Source organism: Spodoptera frugiperda, chromosome 23 (assembly GCF_023101765.2).
Source record: "Spodoptera frugiperda isolate SF20-4 chromosome 23, AGI-APGP_CSIRO_Sfru_2.0, whole genome shotgun sequence".
Classification (NCBI taxonomy): domain Eukaryota; kingdom Metazoa; phylum Arthropoda; class Insecta; order Lepidoptera; family Noctuidae; genus Spodoptera; species Spodoptera frugiperda.
Genome location: NC_064234.1, coordinates 10,866,866 through 10,885,825, shown reverse-complemented (window position 1 = coordinate 10,885,825; position 18,960 = coordinate 10,866,866). Strand labels below are relative to the sequence as shown.

At 36.6% G+C, this 18,960-nt stretch overlaps 2 protein-coding genes across 3 annotated transcripts; one reads left to right on the top strand and one right to left on the bottom strand.

Moving 5' to 3' along the window:
* Positions 1–867: 867 nt before the first annotated feature.
* Positions 868–18,113, bottom strand: LOC118267147 (kynurenine 3-monooxygenase). 2 transcript variants are annotated; one of them, XM_050702910.1, is made up of 11 exons: positions 18,054–18,113; positions 17,842–17,924; positions 7,924–7,993; positions 6,933–7,126; positions 5,939–5,987; positions 5,567–5,654; positions 5,004–5,175; positions 2,242–2,493; positions 1,813–2,043; positions 1,253–1,414; positions 868–977 (listed from the first exon to the last, which is right to left on the bottom strand). In XM_050702910.1, the coding sequence occupies exons 2-11, from the start codon at positions 17,905–17,907 to the stop codon at positions 894–896; spliced, it is 1,368 nt and encodes a 455-aa protein (XP_050558867.1). In that variant the 5' UTR covers positions 17,908–17,924; positions 18,054–18,113; the 3' UTR covers positions 868–893. The 2 variants fall into 2 exon arrangements, with proteins under 2 accessions (XP_050558867.1, XP_035436851.2); XM_035580958.2 differs by having other exon boundaries at positions 17,842–18,071.
* LOC126912155 (uncharacterized) lies at positions 2,489–4,738 on the top strand. Its single transcript, XM_050702905.1, has one exon. The coding sequence runs from the start codon at positions 2,841–2,843 to the stop codon at positions 4,692–4,694; it is 1,854 nt and encodes a 617-aa protein (XP_050558862.1). The 5' UTR covers positions 2,489–2,840; the 3' UTR covers positions 4,695–4,738.
* Positions 18,114–18,960: the final 847 nt, after the last annotated feature.

Here is an 18,960-nt window from a genome sequence, read left to right as displayed (position 1 = left end):
TTCCCCATCCCCATTCCCGAACAACAAGCCTTAAATTCCTGACTCCCAAAAAGCCGGTAACGCACTTGTAAAGCCTCTGGTGTTTCAAGTGTCCATGGGCGGCGGCGATTGCTTACCATCAGGTAATACGTCTGCTCGATTACCGGCATGTCTCATAAAAAAAAGGTAAGGTAGGTACGTGGTAGGTACCCAATTGTTTTTTTTTGGTATGGAATAGGAGGCAAACGAGCAAACGAGTCACCTGATGGTAAGCGATGAAGATGAAGTCTTCCTCGTGATGACGATGAAAAAAGCTGTTCAACTTTATTTAAATTAAGGGTTTTAATAAGGATAGTGTAAAAGAAATTCAATACATTTTGAGGTTTTATATTGAAGTAATACAAAACACATAAAACATAAAATTAAAAGCCTGCTCAAATATGAATAGCAACGCACAAAATCAAAATGTGTTGCTTAACTTAATAATAAAAATATGACGATTATCGTTTGCGATTACAATCGATACTTAGTAATCCACGATTTGTAACTACCTTCAATTGTGAGTTATACTCATACATAGGTACTACTCATACATCACTGAGAAAATTGTTCTTGGTTTTGAAGTTTTTATTAAGTCGTAATTAGTAAATAAGAAATGTAAGACCATCGACGTACCTAAGTAAGAAAGAAAATAGTTTACTATAAAAACATAGCTATTGAGGTCACAAATAAATACAGATTTCAGCAAATCAACCTACTCCGAATCGTTTTTAATTGATTTGTTACTTTATTGTTTTATATTTACAGTCAAAAATTGAAAGAATCATAGTAAGCTGAAACTTCGAAACGATAGGAATACAGTTAGAAAGAAAAGATATGAAAAGAACGTCAATTTTCCAATGTACAATTTATTTTCAGCTGTAGTATTTAATTTTGAACGCAACAGCGCCACCTATTAATGCTCCGATGCCTACTATTGACAAGAATTTCTTCAGGACCTGCAACAAAATAATAAATCTATAGAACTGTTTGTAGTCTGGGGCAAAGTGGGGGCACTAGGCCACGCGAGAGTTAATCCATGCGATGTAATACAATTACAGTATGCGAATACAATTGTTGTTCCAAATCTGAGTGTAAATGATTAAAGTCATGTGTCTGACAAACTGTCTATAGATGCTCCGACGATATAAGGCAAAATTTCTATTGTTAGGCAAGCAAAATTTGTAGTATCAGACTACTACACCACTTAAAAGAAATCCAAAATAGTTCTTACTCTGTCCTGCCATTCGCGATTTTTGATGCATAGACTGTAAGGCATGGTGGAGAATGTGACGGAGTTGTACAGAGGCACCCAGAAGTTTGGCAGCAACCAGAATATAAAGTCGTCCATCGCCTTACGAAACTTGTATGAAGGACGCGTCACCAAATCTCGCATCTGGAAGACAAATAGCATTTTATGAATAAGAAGTAATTAAAAATTTGAAGCTTAGAAGTTAAAGAGAAATACTTTGTGCTCTTGAAAGCCTCGAGAAATAAACAGATAAATAAATATCTTGTATGATAAGAATGTAATGAATTATTGCTAATTGCAAAGCTAAATACAAAAATACCGCTTAAAATTAATGTAGTACTACATTAAATGGGTGATACGGTTTACTCACGAAACTGTACGAGAAGATTTCACTTCAAGTTGCAAACCATGGGCTCGATAGCATTTGGATATCGACGGATGCGGTATTTTTGTATTTAGCTTTGCAATTAGCAATAACCCACGATTGTGAAAAATCAATAAGAAATTCTGAAAATCAAGTTACTTAATATAATTTTTCTCACCTCAATGTAATTGTACATAGCCAAGTCACTGATAGCGAATGTATCTTCCCATCTGGTCTCAGAGAACTCCTGTAGGATCTCAGCAAGATTATCATGGTGTTTCTGGAAGAGCTGATCTAACAACGTGCAGTCTTCAAAGCCGGCGTTCATACCTTGGCCGTAAAATGGTACTACAGCGTGTGCTGCGTCTCCGATAATAAGAGCCTTATCTTCTACGTGGTAAGGACGACACTGCAAAATAAAAGTAACATAATATAAATCTTTCATTCTACACAGAGCCAAAAGAAAATTCTTTAATCACTTTCGTTAGAAGTCCCATGAAATGGCAATCAATAGACTCACATACAGGCTTTTTGTTAAATATTTTTTGTCTTTAAATGTCATTGGTTTCTTTGTAAGAAAAAAAGAACAATCTCAAGCTTTAATTACCTTAACAGCAACCAAAGGTGATGGTTTCACAGCAAAGAAGTCTTCAACTAGTTTCTGCTTACCAATCAATGGTATCGAGTCTGGGAAGTACTTCTCAAAGAAGGCCAAAAGTTTCTCCTCTGTGTCCAAATTCTTAAACTTAGCGAATGGCATGAAGAGTGTCACAGTCCACGAACAATCCTGGTTCGGTAACGCGATCATCATGAACTCGCCCCTAGGCCAAATGTGGAGGTAGTTAGCGGGCATCAGAAACTGTAAAACACAATCCATCATTAACCACTATAATTTTCTACAAGAAAACTTATAAAAAGAAAGCATTTTCAGTAATCTATCAACGATAAATACTCTTCAATATCCTCATGATCAAAGTCACATTAATGAAAATACTTTTGAACATACTCGTATAAATAAAACAATGAAATCTTTGAAAGGATAATGTGTATCTAATTATATTCTGCCACTAAAATGATGATAAATTATTGTAAATACCCCAATGGGATGTCATCAATCATTGAAAACTGCTAAGGAAAACTTTAATTTTCATCGGATTTCAGTTTAAACAAACAGTAACGTGCCTACTAGACGTGTGTAACGAAACAATGAGATCTTTTATTCTACTTCTGACTTTAGTTACGTGCAGCAAATTAGCCAAATGTAACGAAAATATTTCAAGCCTATACAACTTCAGTACGAATCGAAACTACAGTACAGTGCAATGCATAAATAATATTTTAACAAGATATTTCCCGTGCGGCACACTCGCGACCTTTGTGAACCCTAATGCCAATTTTGATGAATTAATAAGAATTGCGAATAAAGAAAATATTTGCCACAGCATCATTGTAAGGTCATTTGATGACCGTGACTGGTTCATCTGGACCAATGTATACGTGATTACGGCAGAAACTATATTTAAATTCTGGACTGGCATGCTAGACTTAACAAGAGATGTATTCTGGAACCCTAGAGCTAAATTTGTTATTCAAATAGATAACTTGGTTGACGAAGGAGCGCTTCGCACAATGTTCAAAATACTGGTAACATACAGGATGTTTAACGTGGTCGTAATAAAGCCTCTTAAAGAAGATGCAGTAATCTACACCTATCATCCGTTTGATAACAACGGTTGTGGCAGACGTCTTGAAAAAGTTATTACACTTGGGACCTGCGAGAATTCAGAGGATATCACTAGCTTTTTCCCTTATGAAATCCCCGTTCAAATGAAAAATTGTACATTCAAAGTAGTGGCAACTGATGACGTACCGAATTTCATTTCCACTTCAAGCAATTATACAGTTTATGGCAAATATGTAGCAGGGTTAGAGCAGTATGTCCTAGATACTATAGCTGACCGAGAAGAATTTTCTTTGGATTACGAAGTTTTTGGCGATAACCTAACATATGGAGTCGTGCTACCAAATCGTACAGCTACAGGACTTCTTAAATTCATAGACACTGACAAAGCAGACGTAGCAGCCGGGGGATTCATTTTAATGCAGAATAGAGTTGAGTTGTTTGATTACATCTGGGGCTTCAACTACGCAGCTTACTATCTATACACACCAGCAATGAGCAGTAAAGTGTGGCAGAGAGCATACAGAGAGTTTGGAACAACAACCTGGTCACTGATTGCTGCCACCATCATTTTCGTTATAATTGTTGGCGAGATATTAAGAAGAATGATCCTTGACAACACGTTCTCCATTCTCAATTTATGGGGATACTTTTTTGGGAATGCAGGCAGAGGACTGTCAACACACAGGAAGTTTAGAACGATTATAATTATGTGGGCTCTGTTTACATTTTACATCAGCAACTTCTACAACGCCGCTTTGTTAAGTCTGATCACCGTCCACATACATGAGAGACCGCATTCGTTGAGTGTGAACAATTTGAGAACGTTGCCATACAAACCCTGCATCAGTGACAACACGAGATTGTTTTACGAATACGCTTATAATCACACATTGCCTTTAAACAGTGCTTATAACTGCAGTTCTACTGATAACGCATTACACTACGTTGCTACCACCAAGAAATATTACGCCATCGAGATGGACTACAGTTACAAGCTCAAGGAGTATCAATACATCAACAGTATGGGCAAACCAGAGTTGGATTCTTGGATCTTTTCCAATACCCATGTGATTGTCATGTACCTGGTCCGTGGGTTCCCTTTCATCGAGAAGTTCCAAGACTACGCCCATCGGTTCTATGAAGCTGGTTTGATACAGAAGCATATGACAACGATAAACTTGAGGAGTTTCAGCGTCATACAAAGACGGCCTAAACCATTCACAATGACTACACTGCTAGATCTGAGAGTACATTTCTGCATTCTTCTAGCTGGTTACGGATTGTCGTTCCTTTGTCTATTGTTGGAAATTTGGTACAACTATATTAAAATGGAGAAGAAGGTGAAAAGAACTGTGAAGATTAAGTTCTTGCATTAAAGAAGATTGAGATCACATTGCACTGATGTGATTGTTATACTAAACTGATTGATTATGCACAACATTTTCCAATATTAAGCTTAATTCGAATTCAATACTGATAGTGATCAGAACTTACATCTTCATAAATAAAGAAACCATCTAGTGGCCCTTGTTCAAGCTCTAATGAGCCAAACACTATTAATATTGAAGACAAATCTCAATTAAAGATAGAGAAATCGACAGTCAGACAATTACGTAATCTTTTAGAGGTTCCTTCGTCTTCTTTTGAAAATTATAAACTCGGAAAGAACTACTTTCCATACTTACACCGCCATTGTCAGCTGGTGGTATGCAGAGCTCCAAATACCCGTGTTCAATGTATTTCTGGCTGAAGTCAAAGAACGGCTGCTTCATCATCGCCTTACGGACTGCTGAGAAGGCACCGTCAGCTCCGATGATCAGGTCAGCCGTCACATTGACAGTCTCATTGGTGTCTGTCCTGTAATATTAAAAAAATATATACATGTTATCACTACATAGTATAAAACAAAGTCGCTTTCTCTATTCCTATGTCCCTTTGTATGCTTAAATCTTTAAAACTACGCAACGGATTTTGATGCGGTTGTTTTAATAGATAGAGTGATTCAAAAGGAAGGTTTATATGTATAAAACATGCATAATATATCACTATTGCACCCATGAGATGTTGGGGCGGGTCGCTAGTTTAAAATAAAATTAATATATCATGTTTAACATCAACACGTATAACACCCACTTCTCACCCGCAAGTATGAGGGTGGTAAAGACTAGAACATAGGTTAACTTCCGAACAAAGTCGCGGATAAAAGCTAGTTTATTATATAATCGTGTTTGTAAACTTATCTACTTACTTTAGGAATGTCAAAGAGCCTTTCTTCAAATTAGCTTCGATCAGCTTATGGTTGAAATACCGCTCCACGTTTCCATACTGTTCAGATTCTGAAAATATAAAGTTTCAATTTTAAATTTATGATAAGATTTTTTATCTTAATCGGTATCAGTAGAAGAAGTTTGTGTGCAATGCTTTAGAAAATCCAAATTATTTATAACGGTAATACTAATGGTCTACTGTACTACTTCTATAATACATCGTGAAAAAGTGATTTTCTCCTAATTCGACTTTATTTTCTTGGATAAAATTCATCCAAAATGATACAATAGTTTAGGTGTAAAAGCACATTTGACTTTTAGGTGTGTATAAACAGTTAAGATATATTATTTACCTTGTAAAAGTAGTCCATTTAAGTAGTTCCTTCCCACTGAATAGATGCTCTGAAATTAAGAAAATAAAATATACAGTAGGTGTAGTTTGTTACAGAATAGTTCAGTTGCAACTTACGAGCCTCAGTATTGAGCTCAGAATGTGTGCCCGCTATTTAACATATAGGTAGGTATTTGTACCTATGTAATTGTTACCTACATCCTGTACCGATGTCCAACCCTATCTATCCCATTAGGAAATTAAAGACGAGACATTGTGTTACATTACATAACATTTAAAAAGAATAACGAACATTTTATCTCTCGGCTTGTGTTAATATTTAACCTTTCTAACACTAACTAACAGAAGTATGATAAGATAATACCAGTTCATATGTAAATAGTTTTTTCACATAATAGCATAGTTTTTTAATTTAATTTGTATCTCGTTACATACATATGTATCTTAGTAATATTATAAATGCGAACGGGTGTGAGTTTGTGTGTACGTTTGTTACTCAATCTTTATGAAATCTAAAAGATTCAAATAAAGTTATCAACATAAGTCTATGACTGTATTGTATAACATTACACAACCTGATAACTTACGCCACGTTTATCTAATAATACAAACAAAACTGTTAAAAACATATATATTACTAAAATATATTCAAATGGCAAGGTTAAAGACAGGTTGAGTTTTAGAAAGACGAAGAATTACTGGCACGGTGTTTTTATTGGCAATAGATTGTAAAAGTGGGTGTACATTGTACATTGCCATTACATGCTATAAAATGCACCTCTGCCTAACCCTTCGGGATAAAGGGCGTGACAATATAAAAAGTCACACGTGTCAAACACTGTTTATGTTTTGTTTTCCTTCATATTGATTCTTGATCAGAAGTTCAGTCCCCTCCCTCCAAAAGCCTCCTTTAGTTCAACTTGGGTCTATGGATAGCGCTGATCACTTACCATCAGTAAAGTAAGATTATAACATCAAACAATTTTATAACCAACCTGCTTAGTGTTAGCATCATAAGGTATGACGTAGGTGGAACCATCTGTATTATGGATGCGTCTCCCGGTCATTGGGATGCCATGCTCCTTGATCATGTGTGTCTCCAGCCCAACATCCTTCAGGGCGCGTCTTCCACGTACTGATAAGGCCAAGTTGATGGACCTGCCCCGAGCTTGAGGTGTTTTTCTAATATCTGAAAATATTAAATATTCCATAACTGACTCAGCAAACTTCGTATCGCCCTAAGCATATTTTTTCTTGGACTTCACAAATAATTCAAGACCTAAACTTGCCAAAAATCGGTTCAGCCGTTCTCGAGTTTTAGCGAGATGAACTAACAGCAATTGATTTTTATATATATAAGTAAGAACTATTTTATATTTATAAAAGTAAGCTACGGAAAAAAACTACTTGGTGCATATTCTCGAATCCGATCAATATGGAGTTGATAAGTTTCTTGCATAATAATTACCATTAAAAACAAAATGAACCAAATCATACAACAAGCTTCCTCAATCCCCATTCAATAACAAAGCCATTGACCCTAGATAGCAGCAGTTACTGATATCGGCGCCAAGGTGATGACACATCGAAGCTTGATTTAAATAAATTGCACGTGGAGCGAAATCTCTTACGAAGTCACAGTTATTATATTGAAGGGAATAGAATAATAAAATATGTAAACTAGCTATTAATTATACAGAAGTACTCAAGTATAATCTATCCTTAAAATGCTGATCAGCCACCAGCGACGGACAATACTACGATCTCCAAGTTTCCTGTCAAGCGAGGAGTATGTGACCCTCCTGCCCATTCTTAATTTTTAAGAGGTAAGGCTATGTTCAGCAGTATTCAACATCTGTTTAACAATACTTTATTATGTATGTACTTAAATTGAGAAAAACAGAAGTAAATAACAACAAACTCTCTCCTTCCCTTCCCCGTGTTTTGTTATAATTGTTTCGTAAAAAGTTAAAAGTTTATACCAACCTTCTCGGAACTCATATAGGCGAACACGATGACCCCGTTTTGCTAGATACAGTGCTTCTAGAGACCCCACCTGGAAAAAACAATCAAACAAATATAAATACATAAATATAATTATAGAAAAATTGAACGGGGAGTACAACCTACAGCATGTTATAACATGCAGTTTACATTGCAAAAATAAGTGGAGCCTTTCTAGCAGATTGTGAAACTAGTTAGTTGCTGATTCATTGAAAACGAAAATAATAGTGATCGTAGACTATTAACGAGAAAATTGAGAATTAATTATCCTATTAAGATTTCGTTTTAAGTGATAATTATAGCAGTTTTATTACTTTTAGAAAATCGAGGCAAAAAAACTAACGGTAAATCAGGTCGCACCTAACTTAATAACCGAAACTATTAAATACCCATTAATTTATCACTGGAAATCTTATTAAAAAGTACTAAAAATCTGTTAATCATTGCCATCTTTGCATTAGAAATAGTACAAAAAAGTGTCACGAACTCAAGTCACAGAATACCTAAGGCCTAGGCCATGCAAAATAAAAACGTTACCAAGGCAAATGATTCAACTTCCAGAGTGGACATGATTACTTATTATTCTGTGAGTGGACATGATTACTTATTATTCTGTATTTTTTGTTTTACCAAATCGTTTAAAGCAATGTTGCAAAAAAATATCTTAAACTAATTCTTTGGATTCAGATCAATTATTGTCATTAGGCAATTCGATAGGTACTGGAATTTTGGAACAAGATCGTTTATTAATTTAATATTGTATTATATTTAAATTAAATAAATATGGCCATATGCTGAGCACTCTTATCCTGGGTACTTGTATGACTAGTTCACCAGCCAAGCCAAGTTTAGTCAAACAATAGTAAGAGGATTTTACGGTCACTGATAAGTGGTCACGGTCAACAATTGAATTCTTACACATTAGTTTCGTTTTAAAACGATAACAATTATTGATAAAGAACTTGATTTGCTCGATGGAAGCTAAAGAAGTATTCAAGGATCGTAGTAAGGTGGCACTATGTAGCGTCTCCCAACCCCCATGGGTTTTTTTTATTTCTATTTAAGTACATAATTCTCAACGGACTCTTGCTCTGTGGCCTTCTCATACAATTTTAACCCCCATGGGTTTATAATGATGGTAGGTATGTATGTATTTATTTACCAAAAGAGGTAAGTAACAAAGATTATTCTAGGTAGGCACCTATCTTACCTATCTTTATTGAATCTTAAAATCAACGTTATGTTAAGATTAAAGATACGTGCATATAATTCCTAGATAGTGATGTTATCATTGCAAAAACACCAATATCCTATATTGATTTTATCGTTGTTTACCTCAAAAACGTGAAAACTTGCCTATTGTTGCCTAGTCAACAGAGAAAATTCAGTAGATACCTACCTAAAAAATCTGATTACGAGCCCGATTCACGGTGTTTGATAAAGTTGTTACTAACTGTTTCGTGACAGAACCGCTGATGGTCCATTGCTATGAGGCTCCTCCATATTAGAAGGGTTTGCTATAACCTCCATGCTTGGCAATTGGGATAGAAAAAGTTTAAAGGTTTCAATTTATTAGATAGTGCTACTCCTACCCCTGCTACTCTGTCTCTGTCAAATGCATAATCTTTTAGGCGATCCTTGGGACTTGACGTACTCTTGAATCAAATTCTGATTGTACGACATTCCTATTGTAAAATTTCGCACTCTTGTTGGGGTTGTATAGTTTTGACATTGAATAATTATTGAGAGATTTTATTGGAGATTGGTTTCAAGAGTAAACACCCATCTATGTATAGGTACCAAATAAATGAGTACCTAGCTGTGGTTAAATACAGATGTATTCTACTCTGCTATGACAATATCTAAGGCACAGTTAACAACAAATCATAAAAACATTCGTCACTTATCTTATCAAGCCTGTGCCGACTTCAACATTATGAATATTACGACATATTGGAAGTCAAGGTTGCAAGATCTTTATACTGCCCATGTTTTGATTAAATAAGAATCTCATCTATTAAACTGCTAACCAATTAAGTAATATTTTTTTATTAAATAATAAGAATCACATCAACATCAACAACTCATGACTCTCTACTGCTGGACTATGGGCCTCCTCAAAATCAAAGCCGCAGAGGGATTTGCCATAACCGGAGATTAAAAGGTTTAGGTTTATTAAAGAGCGACTAAAGGAATAGGTAATTGAAATAACAGATCATAAAACCCAATATTTACCGCACGGTTGGCGCGATTGGTTGGACAACAGGCTGCCGTGTAACGTGTAGCGGGTTCGATTTCCGCACGGAACAACTTGTTTATTGTAAGCCTAATATTTAATTAACGTCAATATTTGTAACATTTTAAAGAATAATTAATACTCACCTGATTAAATGCTATGAAATTAGACATTACTTTTATCTGAGATCAAACGGATGTGACGTCATGTGATACTTATTTCTTACCTAATACCAAGCATTTAAAATCAAAACATACATAATTATACCTAATTATAAATATTTGTTATTTTGTTGTTTATTAATAATGTTGTTATAGTTGTAATAATTTAATAGTGAATAATAATTAAGATAGTCGGTTGATCTTGCGAGTTAAAATAATCAAGTGTATGAGTCGGGTGCGGGCAGTCAGTTTTTGGCCGTTACCACGGAAGGAAGTTTCTTTGTGAAAATAAGTGTAATAAAGTGTTTGCTTGAAGAATTGTTGGATTTAATTTCTACAATCCCTAACCCTGAAACTATTACCCTATAGTTTCAGAAGTGGGATCAGCGAGAAATTTCAATTTTTCGTACCACGCCTACAGAAGGAAAACAGAAAACCGTAAGTGTTCCGTTTCTTTTTCTTATTTAATGTACATGGTAGGGACAGCTGATTATTAATATAAAGTGAACATTAGTGTTTATTATATTACAAATCCAGATTTGTAAGTACCGACGAAACTGTATTTTTTTTTCTTCCCTTTCTGGGCTGAAAACAGTGCGAATTAAAGATTAAAGTGGAACAAAATGTCATACCTTATATAATATTATTATAGGTACATAATTTTTTTTTATTCATTCTTAGACGTTTCTTTCCACGTGAATACATTTATTATATTTAAATGCAATTGATTTAGTGCAATCAATACCATGTAGTTGATCTTGTTTTTGTTTTTTTTTTATATTAGTGTTGTTTTTTTTTTTCACGATCACGTGTGTTCACCACCATCTGTTTTGTGCGTGTGTGCAGATTTTTATCATAACAGATGAACAAAACAATCAAGACCACAGGTATAGGTGGATAGTCCGTTGGTGGTGGTCAGTTTATAACAGTTGGATGAATTCAATTAAGGTTTATCTGCTATAAGGAGGACATGGGGTAATGATAAATAAAAACCATATAAGTGTCAATGTACTGATAATGAAATCTAACTATAATAACGTTCAGTAAATGGTATAGCATTAGTTTATTAAGCTGTTTTGGTCAGTTTCAGTTGATTCTTATGGATCGAGGAGGCTATAGTAGTCGAGACATGAGTTTTGAAAGGTTCAGTGCAGACCCAGGTGTACCCAGGTGTGAGGGTCAGGGTCGGGAGGCACCGGACTCAAGGCGGAGAGCGCCTAGTCATGCGAGTTGGCCTGGAGAACCCAGACGTGTGGGTGAAGGCAGGTTATTAAGGAAATATGCTTCAGAACAACCAGGGGCATCGCGGGAGCGCGATGCTGAGGTTGAAGTGAATAGTGTATATGACGGAGAGCGTCAATTAATCCGTTCGAGGGGAACGCCACAAAGCAGGTTTTTACGTACACCGTCTCGATGGGAACGAGAACGGTCGCCCAGCACGGGACTCGGAGGACATGAGAGAGCTAGAGAAGGACGTTCACGTGGGCGTACACCGAGACGTGAAGACGAGATGACCGGAAGGCATGAATCCCGACGCAGCAGGAAGAGGAGCTGCAGTTCATCGGATTCGAGAGACCCTGGTGAGTCACATCCATCTAACTCTAAGCAACCTAAATATCGTGATACTACTACTGATGCTATATTAGATAAATTTTTGTCTATTTTGCAATCGGTCAAAGGTTCAGATAAGCCAAAGATGACTTTTAACACTAATATTATACCCGAATTTGACCCTATGTCGAAGGAACAAACGATTTTGACCTGGTTGACGAAGGTAGAGGAATGCGCCGGAATTTACGGCTGGGAGGATAAAGAGATGATCCACTACGCCTTACCTAAGTTAACAGGCTTAGCACGATCTTGGTATCAAAATTTACCCACCATGTTGTTCACGTGGCCCGAATGGATGAATAAGTTAATAGAATCTTTTCCTGTTCGCGAAGACTATGCTGAACTTTTGACCGAGATGCTCGCTAAAAAGGCGAAGTACGGAGAATCGCTTGATCATTATTATTACGCGAAAATCAACTTATTAAATAGATGTCAAATTTATGGACGACAGGCTGTGGATTGTTTGTTGCATGGTGTTGAGGACAGAGCTATTAGGGTAGGCGCTCAAGCAGCTCAATTTTCTGAACCAGAGAAAGTTCTAAAATACTTTAGATCGGTTAAAGTAGGACAAAGCCGTGAAAATCATGAATTATCTTCGAAGTTTAGAAACGAGCGGCGTAGTGCAGCTTCTTTTGCTAGACCCGGTATCTCAAAACCGGACACTACGAAAATAACTTGTTTTAATTGTGATCAACTCGGTCATCCGAGTTTTAAATGCGACAAACCTGCAGCGAAATGCACTACATGCGACAGATTAGGTCACTTAACCACCCATTGCTACAGGAATAAAACTAACAAAAGGCGTGAGGGAGACTTAAATAACGGTAAAAATAGTAACGAAAAACAAGTTGCCCAGTTAAGTTTAGCAGCAGAGTTAACTGCTAAATACATGCTTAGCATTAAGGTGAATGGAAATGTTGTAGATTGTCATTTAGATCTTGGGAGTCAGTGCTCTTTGATAAAACTATCGAAGGCTAGGGAGTTTAACTTGGATGTAGTAGTACCAGAGGATTTACCTACCCTCAGAGGTATAGGTTCTAATCTTACTTACCCAGTAGGGATGACAACCGTTTGTGTTGAAGTCCAAAATATAAAACAGACCATTAATATGTATGTAGTCGATGATTGTATCATTAGTCAGTCGGTTCTGTTAGGACATTCTTTTACGGAAAAATCGGATATTATTATCACAAAGACTCCCACTGCCGTTATTTTCAAACAGATTCCCTGTACTAAGGTGCACCAATAAAAATATTGATATCCAACCAAATACGTTGCGCGCTGTTCAAGTGCTTGCCGAACCTGAGATAGATGTTCGAGTTTATGTAAATGGTTCTGTTAGGGGCCCGGAGGGAAATGAGTACTTTCTCCTCCCGGGCGAGTATGAGATCAAGAGTGGACGCAGTGCGCTGTTGATCTACAATGCGTCGTCTAATGTAGTAACTTTAAAAAAGGGAACTCTTTTAGCACGTGTGTATCCCAAGGGTACTGACAAGGGAAATCCAGAATTGGTTTTAGATTCGTGCAAAGTCTCGTTCTGTGAAACTCAGAAGGATGATGACTTTAACCACGGTAACCTAAACTCAGAGGAGCTGAAGCAATTAAAACAATTATTAGAAAAATACGCTGATTGCTTCTCGAGCGGCCTCCACGATTTGGGATTCACAGATTTAACTGAAATGGTAATTGAACTCGAAGATACGCAACCAGTGGTCTATCGACCTTATCGGATGTCTTACGCCGATCGTGCTCTAGTTAGGAGCATGGTACAAGAAATGGTCGACTATGGTATTGCTAGAGAATCCACCTCGCCGTATGCCAGCCCGATCTTGTTGGTGCAGAAAAAAACGGGGGATAAGCGTTTATGCGTCGATTATAGAGCATTGAATCGCAAGACGAAAAAGGAACATTATCCCCTACCGCGAATCGAAGACCAACTTGATCAACTGGCGGGCAACACGGTATTTACGTCGCTCGATTTGGCCTCTGGATACTATCAAATACCAATTGCTGAGGAGTCTCGGCATAAAACAGCCTTTGTTACGCCAGATGGCCAATTTGAGTATAATAGGATGCCATTTGGGTTGGTTAATGCACCTTCGGTTTTTCAACGCACAATCAACAAAATATTACTCGAAGCAAAGATTAAGTACGCCATCGTCTACATGGATGATGTACTTATTCCAGCCAGAAGCGTAACTGAGGGCTTGCAAAGGCTCGAGGAAGTTCTAAGACTGTTAAAAAAGGGTGGTCTTACGTTAAAGTTAAGCAAGTGCCATTTCTTCCTCGACACCATAGATTTTCTTGGATACGAGGTGAGTCGTAAGGGAATTCGTCCTGGTTGGCGAAAAACCGAAGCCGTAGATAAATTCCCGAAACCTAGCAATCAACATGAGCTTAGACAGTTTCTCGGGTTGTCAGGTTATTTTAGACGATTCATTAGGAACTACGCTTTACTAGCGGCACCTTTGACAGATTTACTGAAAAAGGATGCTAAATGGGCATGGCATGAAGCTCAAGATCTTGCTTTCGACAAAATAAAGGGCATGTTAACCGAAAGACCCATACTTGCGCTCTATGATCACCAGGCCGAGACTCAACTACATACAGACGCCAGCAAAGAGGGTCTAGCCGGCATCTTGCTTCAGGCCAATTCAAATGGAGTTTTTCAACCTGTGTCATATTTCAGTCGAAAGACTAACGCAGAAGAAAGAAAATTCCATTCTTACGACCTCGAGACGCTAGCGGTAGTCGCGTCGCTTAACCGATTTAGAGTGTATCTCGTTGGTATTCCGTTCAAAATCTTGACGGATTGCAATGCTTTGCGGTCGACCCTGATCAAGCGTGATCTGATTCCCCGAATTGCCCGATGGTGGATACAATTGCAAGAATATGACTGCACCATCGAGTACAGACCGGGATCACGCATGTCGCATGTTGACGCCTTAAGTCGCAATCCAGTCGGTGATAGTGAAATAGATTCACCGATGTGTTTGGATGTTCTGACCATCGAAAACACAGAAGAAGACTGGATTGCCACCGTTCAATCAGCAGACGATGAAGTGAAAAGCATAAAGGAAACCTTATCCGACCCGGGTGCAGAACAATTAATGGACGTTCACAAAAATTATAAACTAAAGAACGGTCGCGTGTATCGAATTGTTGGGGATGACATAAAATGGGTAGTACCTAAGGGTGTGCGCTTTCAAATCCTGAAAATGAACCATGACGACGTAGGTCACTGTGGTTTTGATAAAACTCTTCAACGCATTCGTAAGAATTATTGGTTTGCGAAAATGCGGAAGTTTGTGAAGAAATACGTTTCTTCTTGCTTGGAATGCTCTCACCACAAAGCACCTGGCGGAAAACGTGAAGGCGAACTTCACCCAATTGACAAACCCAGCGTGCCTTTCCACACGGTTCACGCAGACCATCTAGGACCGTTTATAAAAAGTAAAAAGGGCAATTGCTATTTACTTGTTATAGTGGATGGGTTCACAAAATACACTGTCGTAAAACCAGTAAGGGACACAAAAACTGCTACTACAATCAGAGTTCTTAAAGAGTATGTCAGTTATTTTGGTACTCCCAAGCGCCTTATTACAGATAAAGGCTCTAGTTTTACAAGCGGAGCTTTTAAGGACTTTATAACATCATATGGTATTAAACATATAGTAAACGCAGTCGCGACCCCTAGAGCCAACGGACAAGTAGAACGATTCAATAGAACCATTCTAGACGCGCTATCTACCTCAACTCACGGTAAAGACGAGAAATCTTGGGACGAATACGTATCGGATATCCAACTAGGATTAAATACTACCACTCACAAAACAACTGAGAAGACACCATCCGAGTTGCTTTTTGGGTTTAATATTAAGTGTCGTAGCGAAGGAATTTTAGGTGCTGTTTTGGACGATACCGTTAGTATAACATCGGGAAAAGAGCTGATAGATATGAGAGACGAAGCTAGGGAGAAAATAATAGAAAAACAAATTAAAGATCAAGAAAAGTTTAATAGTCGTAGAAAACCAGCAAAACGATATTCCGAAGGGGATTTAGTGCGCGTAGAGCGGCAATACCCTCACGATGGACAGTCACAAAAATTAGTTATGAAATTCCAGGGACCTTACCGTGTTCTGAAAGCACTCCCTAATGATAGGTATGTTATTGAGGATACACCATTGTCTCGTAAAAATAACCGCCGCTACGAAGCCATTGTCGCAGTGGACAAAATGCAACCGTGGCTTCATTTTAATAGAGATCTAGAAAGTAGTTGCGATGAAAATAACTCTGATAGTGACCAGCCATAGAATAATCATAAAAATTCATTTTACTTATATGTGATCATACGATTCTCAGTCTTAAAATTACACCAATCGCATTAGTGTAAGTACTATATTGTATCAAAGGTATAATTTAAATAATTACTATGTGCAAAATTAACTAAACAATTATCTCAAAAATCATTATAAATATGATAAGTATCAAATAAAAATAATATATATATTTGTGATTCATATAATTAATATTATATATAATTACGATCAGTATTGTATAATGTCAATATAATAAAGTATTATATTATGCAATTAATTATTGTATTTTCTAAACCAATTAATGAGTGTACTTTAAATGTGAATGAAATGTATATGTAATAATAAATAAATAAAAATGGATCAGTATAAAATAAGTATCACAAGATTAGGATTATTAAGGTTCCTATTTCTTTACTTTATCTACTATTTCGCGAAGGGACTCGCTCGTTACAGGAAGGCCGAGCTGTAAGCCTAATATTTAATTAACGTCAATATTTGTAACATTTTAAAGAATAATTAATACTCACCTGATTAAATGCTATGAAATTAGACATTACTTTTATCTGAGATCAAACGGATGTGACGTCATGTGATACTTATTTCTTACCTAATACCAAGCATTTAAAATCAAAACATACATAATTATACCTAATTATAAATATTTGTTATTTTGTTGTTTATTAATAATGTTGTTATAGTTGTAATAATTTAATAGTGAATAATAATTAAGATAGTCGGTTGATCTTGCGAGTTAAAATAATCAAGTGTACGAGTCGGGTGCGGGCAGTCAGTTTTTGGCCGTTACCACGGAAGGAAGTTTATTTGTGAAAATAAGTGTAATAAAGTGTTTGCTTGAAGAATTGTTGGATTTAATTTCTACAATCCCTAACCCTGAAACTATTACCCTATATTATAAAATCTTTGACTCTTTGTATGATCCACAAATTGTTGTTTCGGATCTGGGTGTCATGTGCATGTGAACTTATATGTTGATTGGTTAGTTAAATAAGTGCATAATATAGGTAATTATGACAGTATTCAAACAAAATTTCAAGTAATTATATCTACAGTGGTTAACTGTCATGATTAATTACAAGGTACCCTCAGATAAAAAAATAGTCCCAAAATTGTAGGGCTGTAGCCTTTCGTAAAGATGTACGTATTATATTATTTACTTCTAGGTACATTACCTAACTTAAAGTTTTATTCATCGATTTAATTCAATTTTTTAATTTAATTCTAAAATGTAACAACCTACCAAATATTTTTATTTTTTAGGGGGAAAATCATTGGCTTCTCCCGCCTTGGGCGTCGCGAGAGGGCGTATCAGACTATTACTGACTAAAAACCACCCTGTTTCTACTCCTGATTTTCGAGCCGAAGCCCTGGTAACACGCTAGGCAATCCGCAGCTCCGGATCGACCTACCTAACTAAAAGCATAAAACCAACACGTTGATTCCACATGGTGGTTAAAACAACTACATGATAGTATTACGAAATTGTTAATTATACTAACATTATCATTATTTAAATATTATCTAATTAAATTAAATAAATTATAATTTTACTTACCAACCCAGCACCAACAACAATCACATCCAACTGCTTCTTATTCGAATATCCATTTTGCATCGCCATTTTACACAAAAACGAACCTTAATCACAGTATTAATAACGAATATTATTGAACAAAACACAAATTAAGAATTAAAATAGAACTATTGAAAAGTCGTATGTAAAATTATTTCCGCGTCTTTGCAACCAAAGTGTGGTGTTTATCTTACGTTGTCTTGTGTATGAATGAAGCAGGTTTGGTAGTAATATCTTGCCGGCTTGCGTCCGCGTCGCTCGCCGACAACGTACGGATTCATTGACATTTGATCAGCTTCATGAGCGGCCAATAAAATAAATTAAACTTGATTAAAGATAGTTAGTTACGTTGTGGTTAATCGTTTGTTTTGTTAAATAGATATTTAAGTGTATTTCGTTGTTAGTAGGTTGAGAGATTGTGTGATATTGAGATGAGATGATAACGTAATATTACGCCCTTTATTTAGCGATGTGGTAGAGTTAGGTGTTAGTTAATTAGATAACTATAAAAAAGGTATTTTTTTCTCTTAGGGGCAAGCAAGCGGGATACTCCGACAGTGTTCGATTACCGAATCGAAAAATTGTAGTCGTACTTTGTTAAAATTGGTCATACAGCAGGACCTCTTTAATCCGAACTCTGAAAATTTAGCCCCCGTTCGGATTGGTGGAGCGTTCGGATTATAGGGATATAGATGATAAGGGTATTTTTTGCGAATGAAACTACATAATAGGTACATACATAATACAATAGTTGTATTAATCTATAAACGTTACATATTATTTATTCAACATTTTTGAAGAAATCCAGTATTTTGACGTTCGGAAAGTAGCTGGCGGGCGAGAGCGAGACAGCGCGGACTCGGGTCGGGGGTTCGGATTACAGAGGTGTTCGGACTAGAGGGGTTCGGATTAAAGAGGTCCTGCTGTACTTTGGTAAATTCGAACCCGATACCCTTGCTCGGCTGGAACTACTATTCTAGAAAACAAAGACTACTCGAACAGTAAGTATTTATTTTTAATTGAAAAAAACAAGCAGTCGTACCACCTGATGGAAAGCAATGAACGCCACCTGTGGACACTACAACACCAAAGCAATCACAA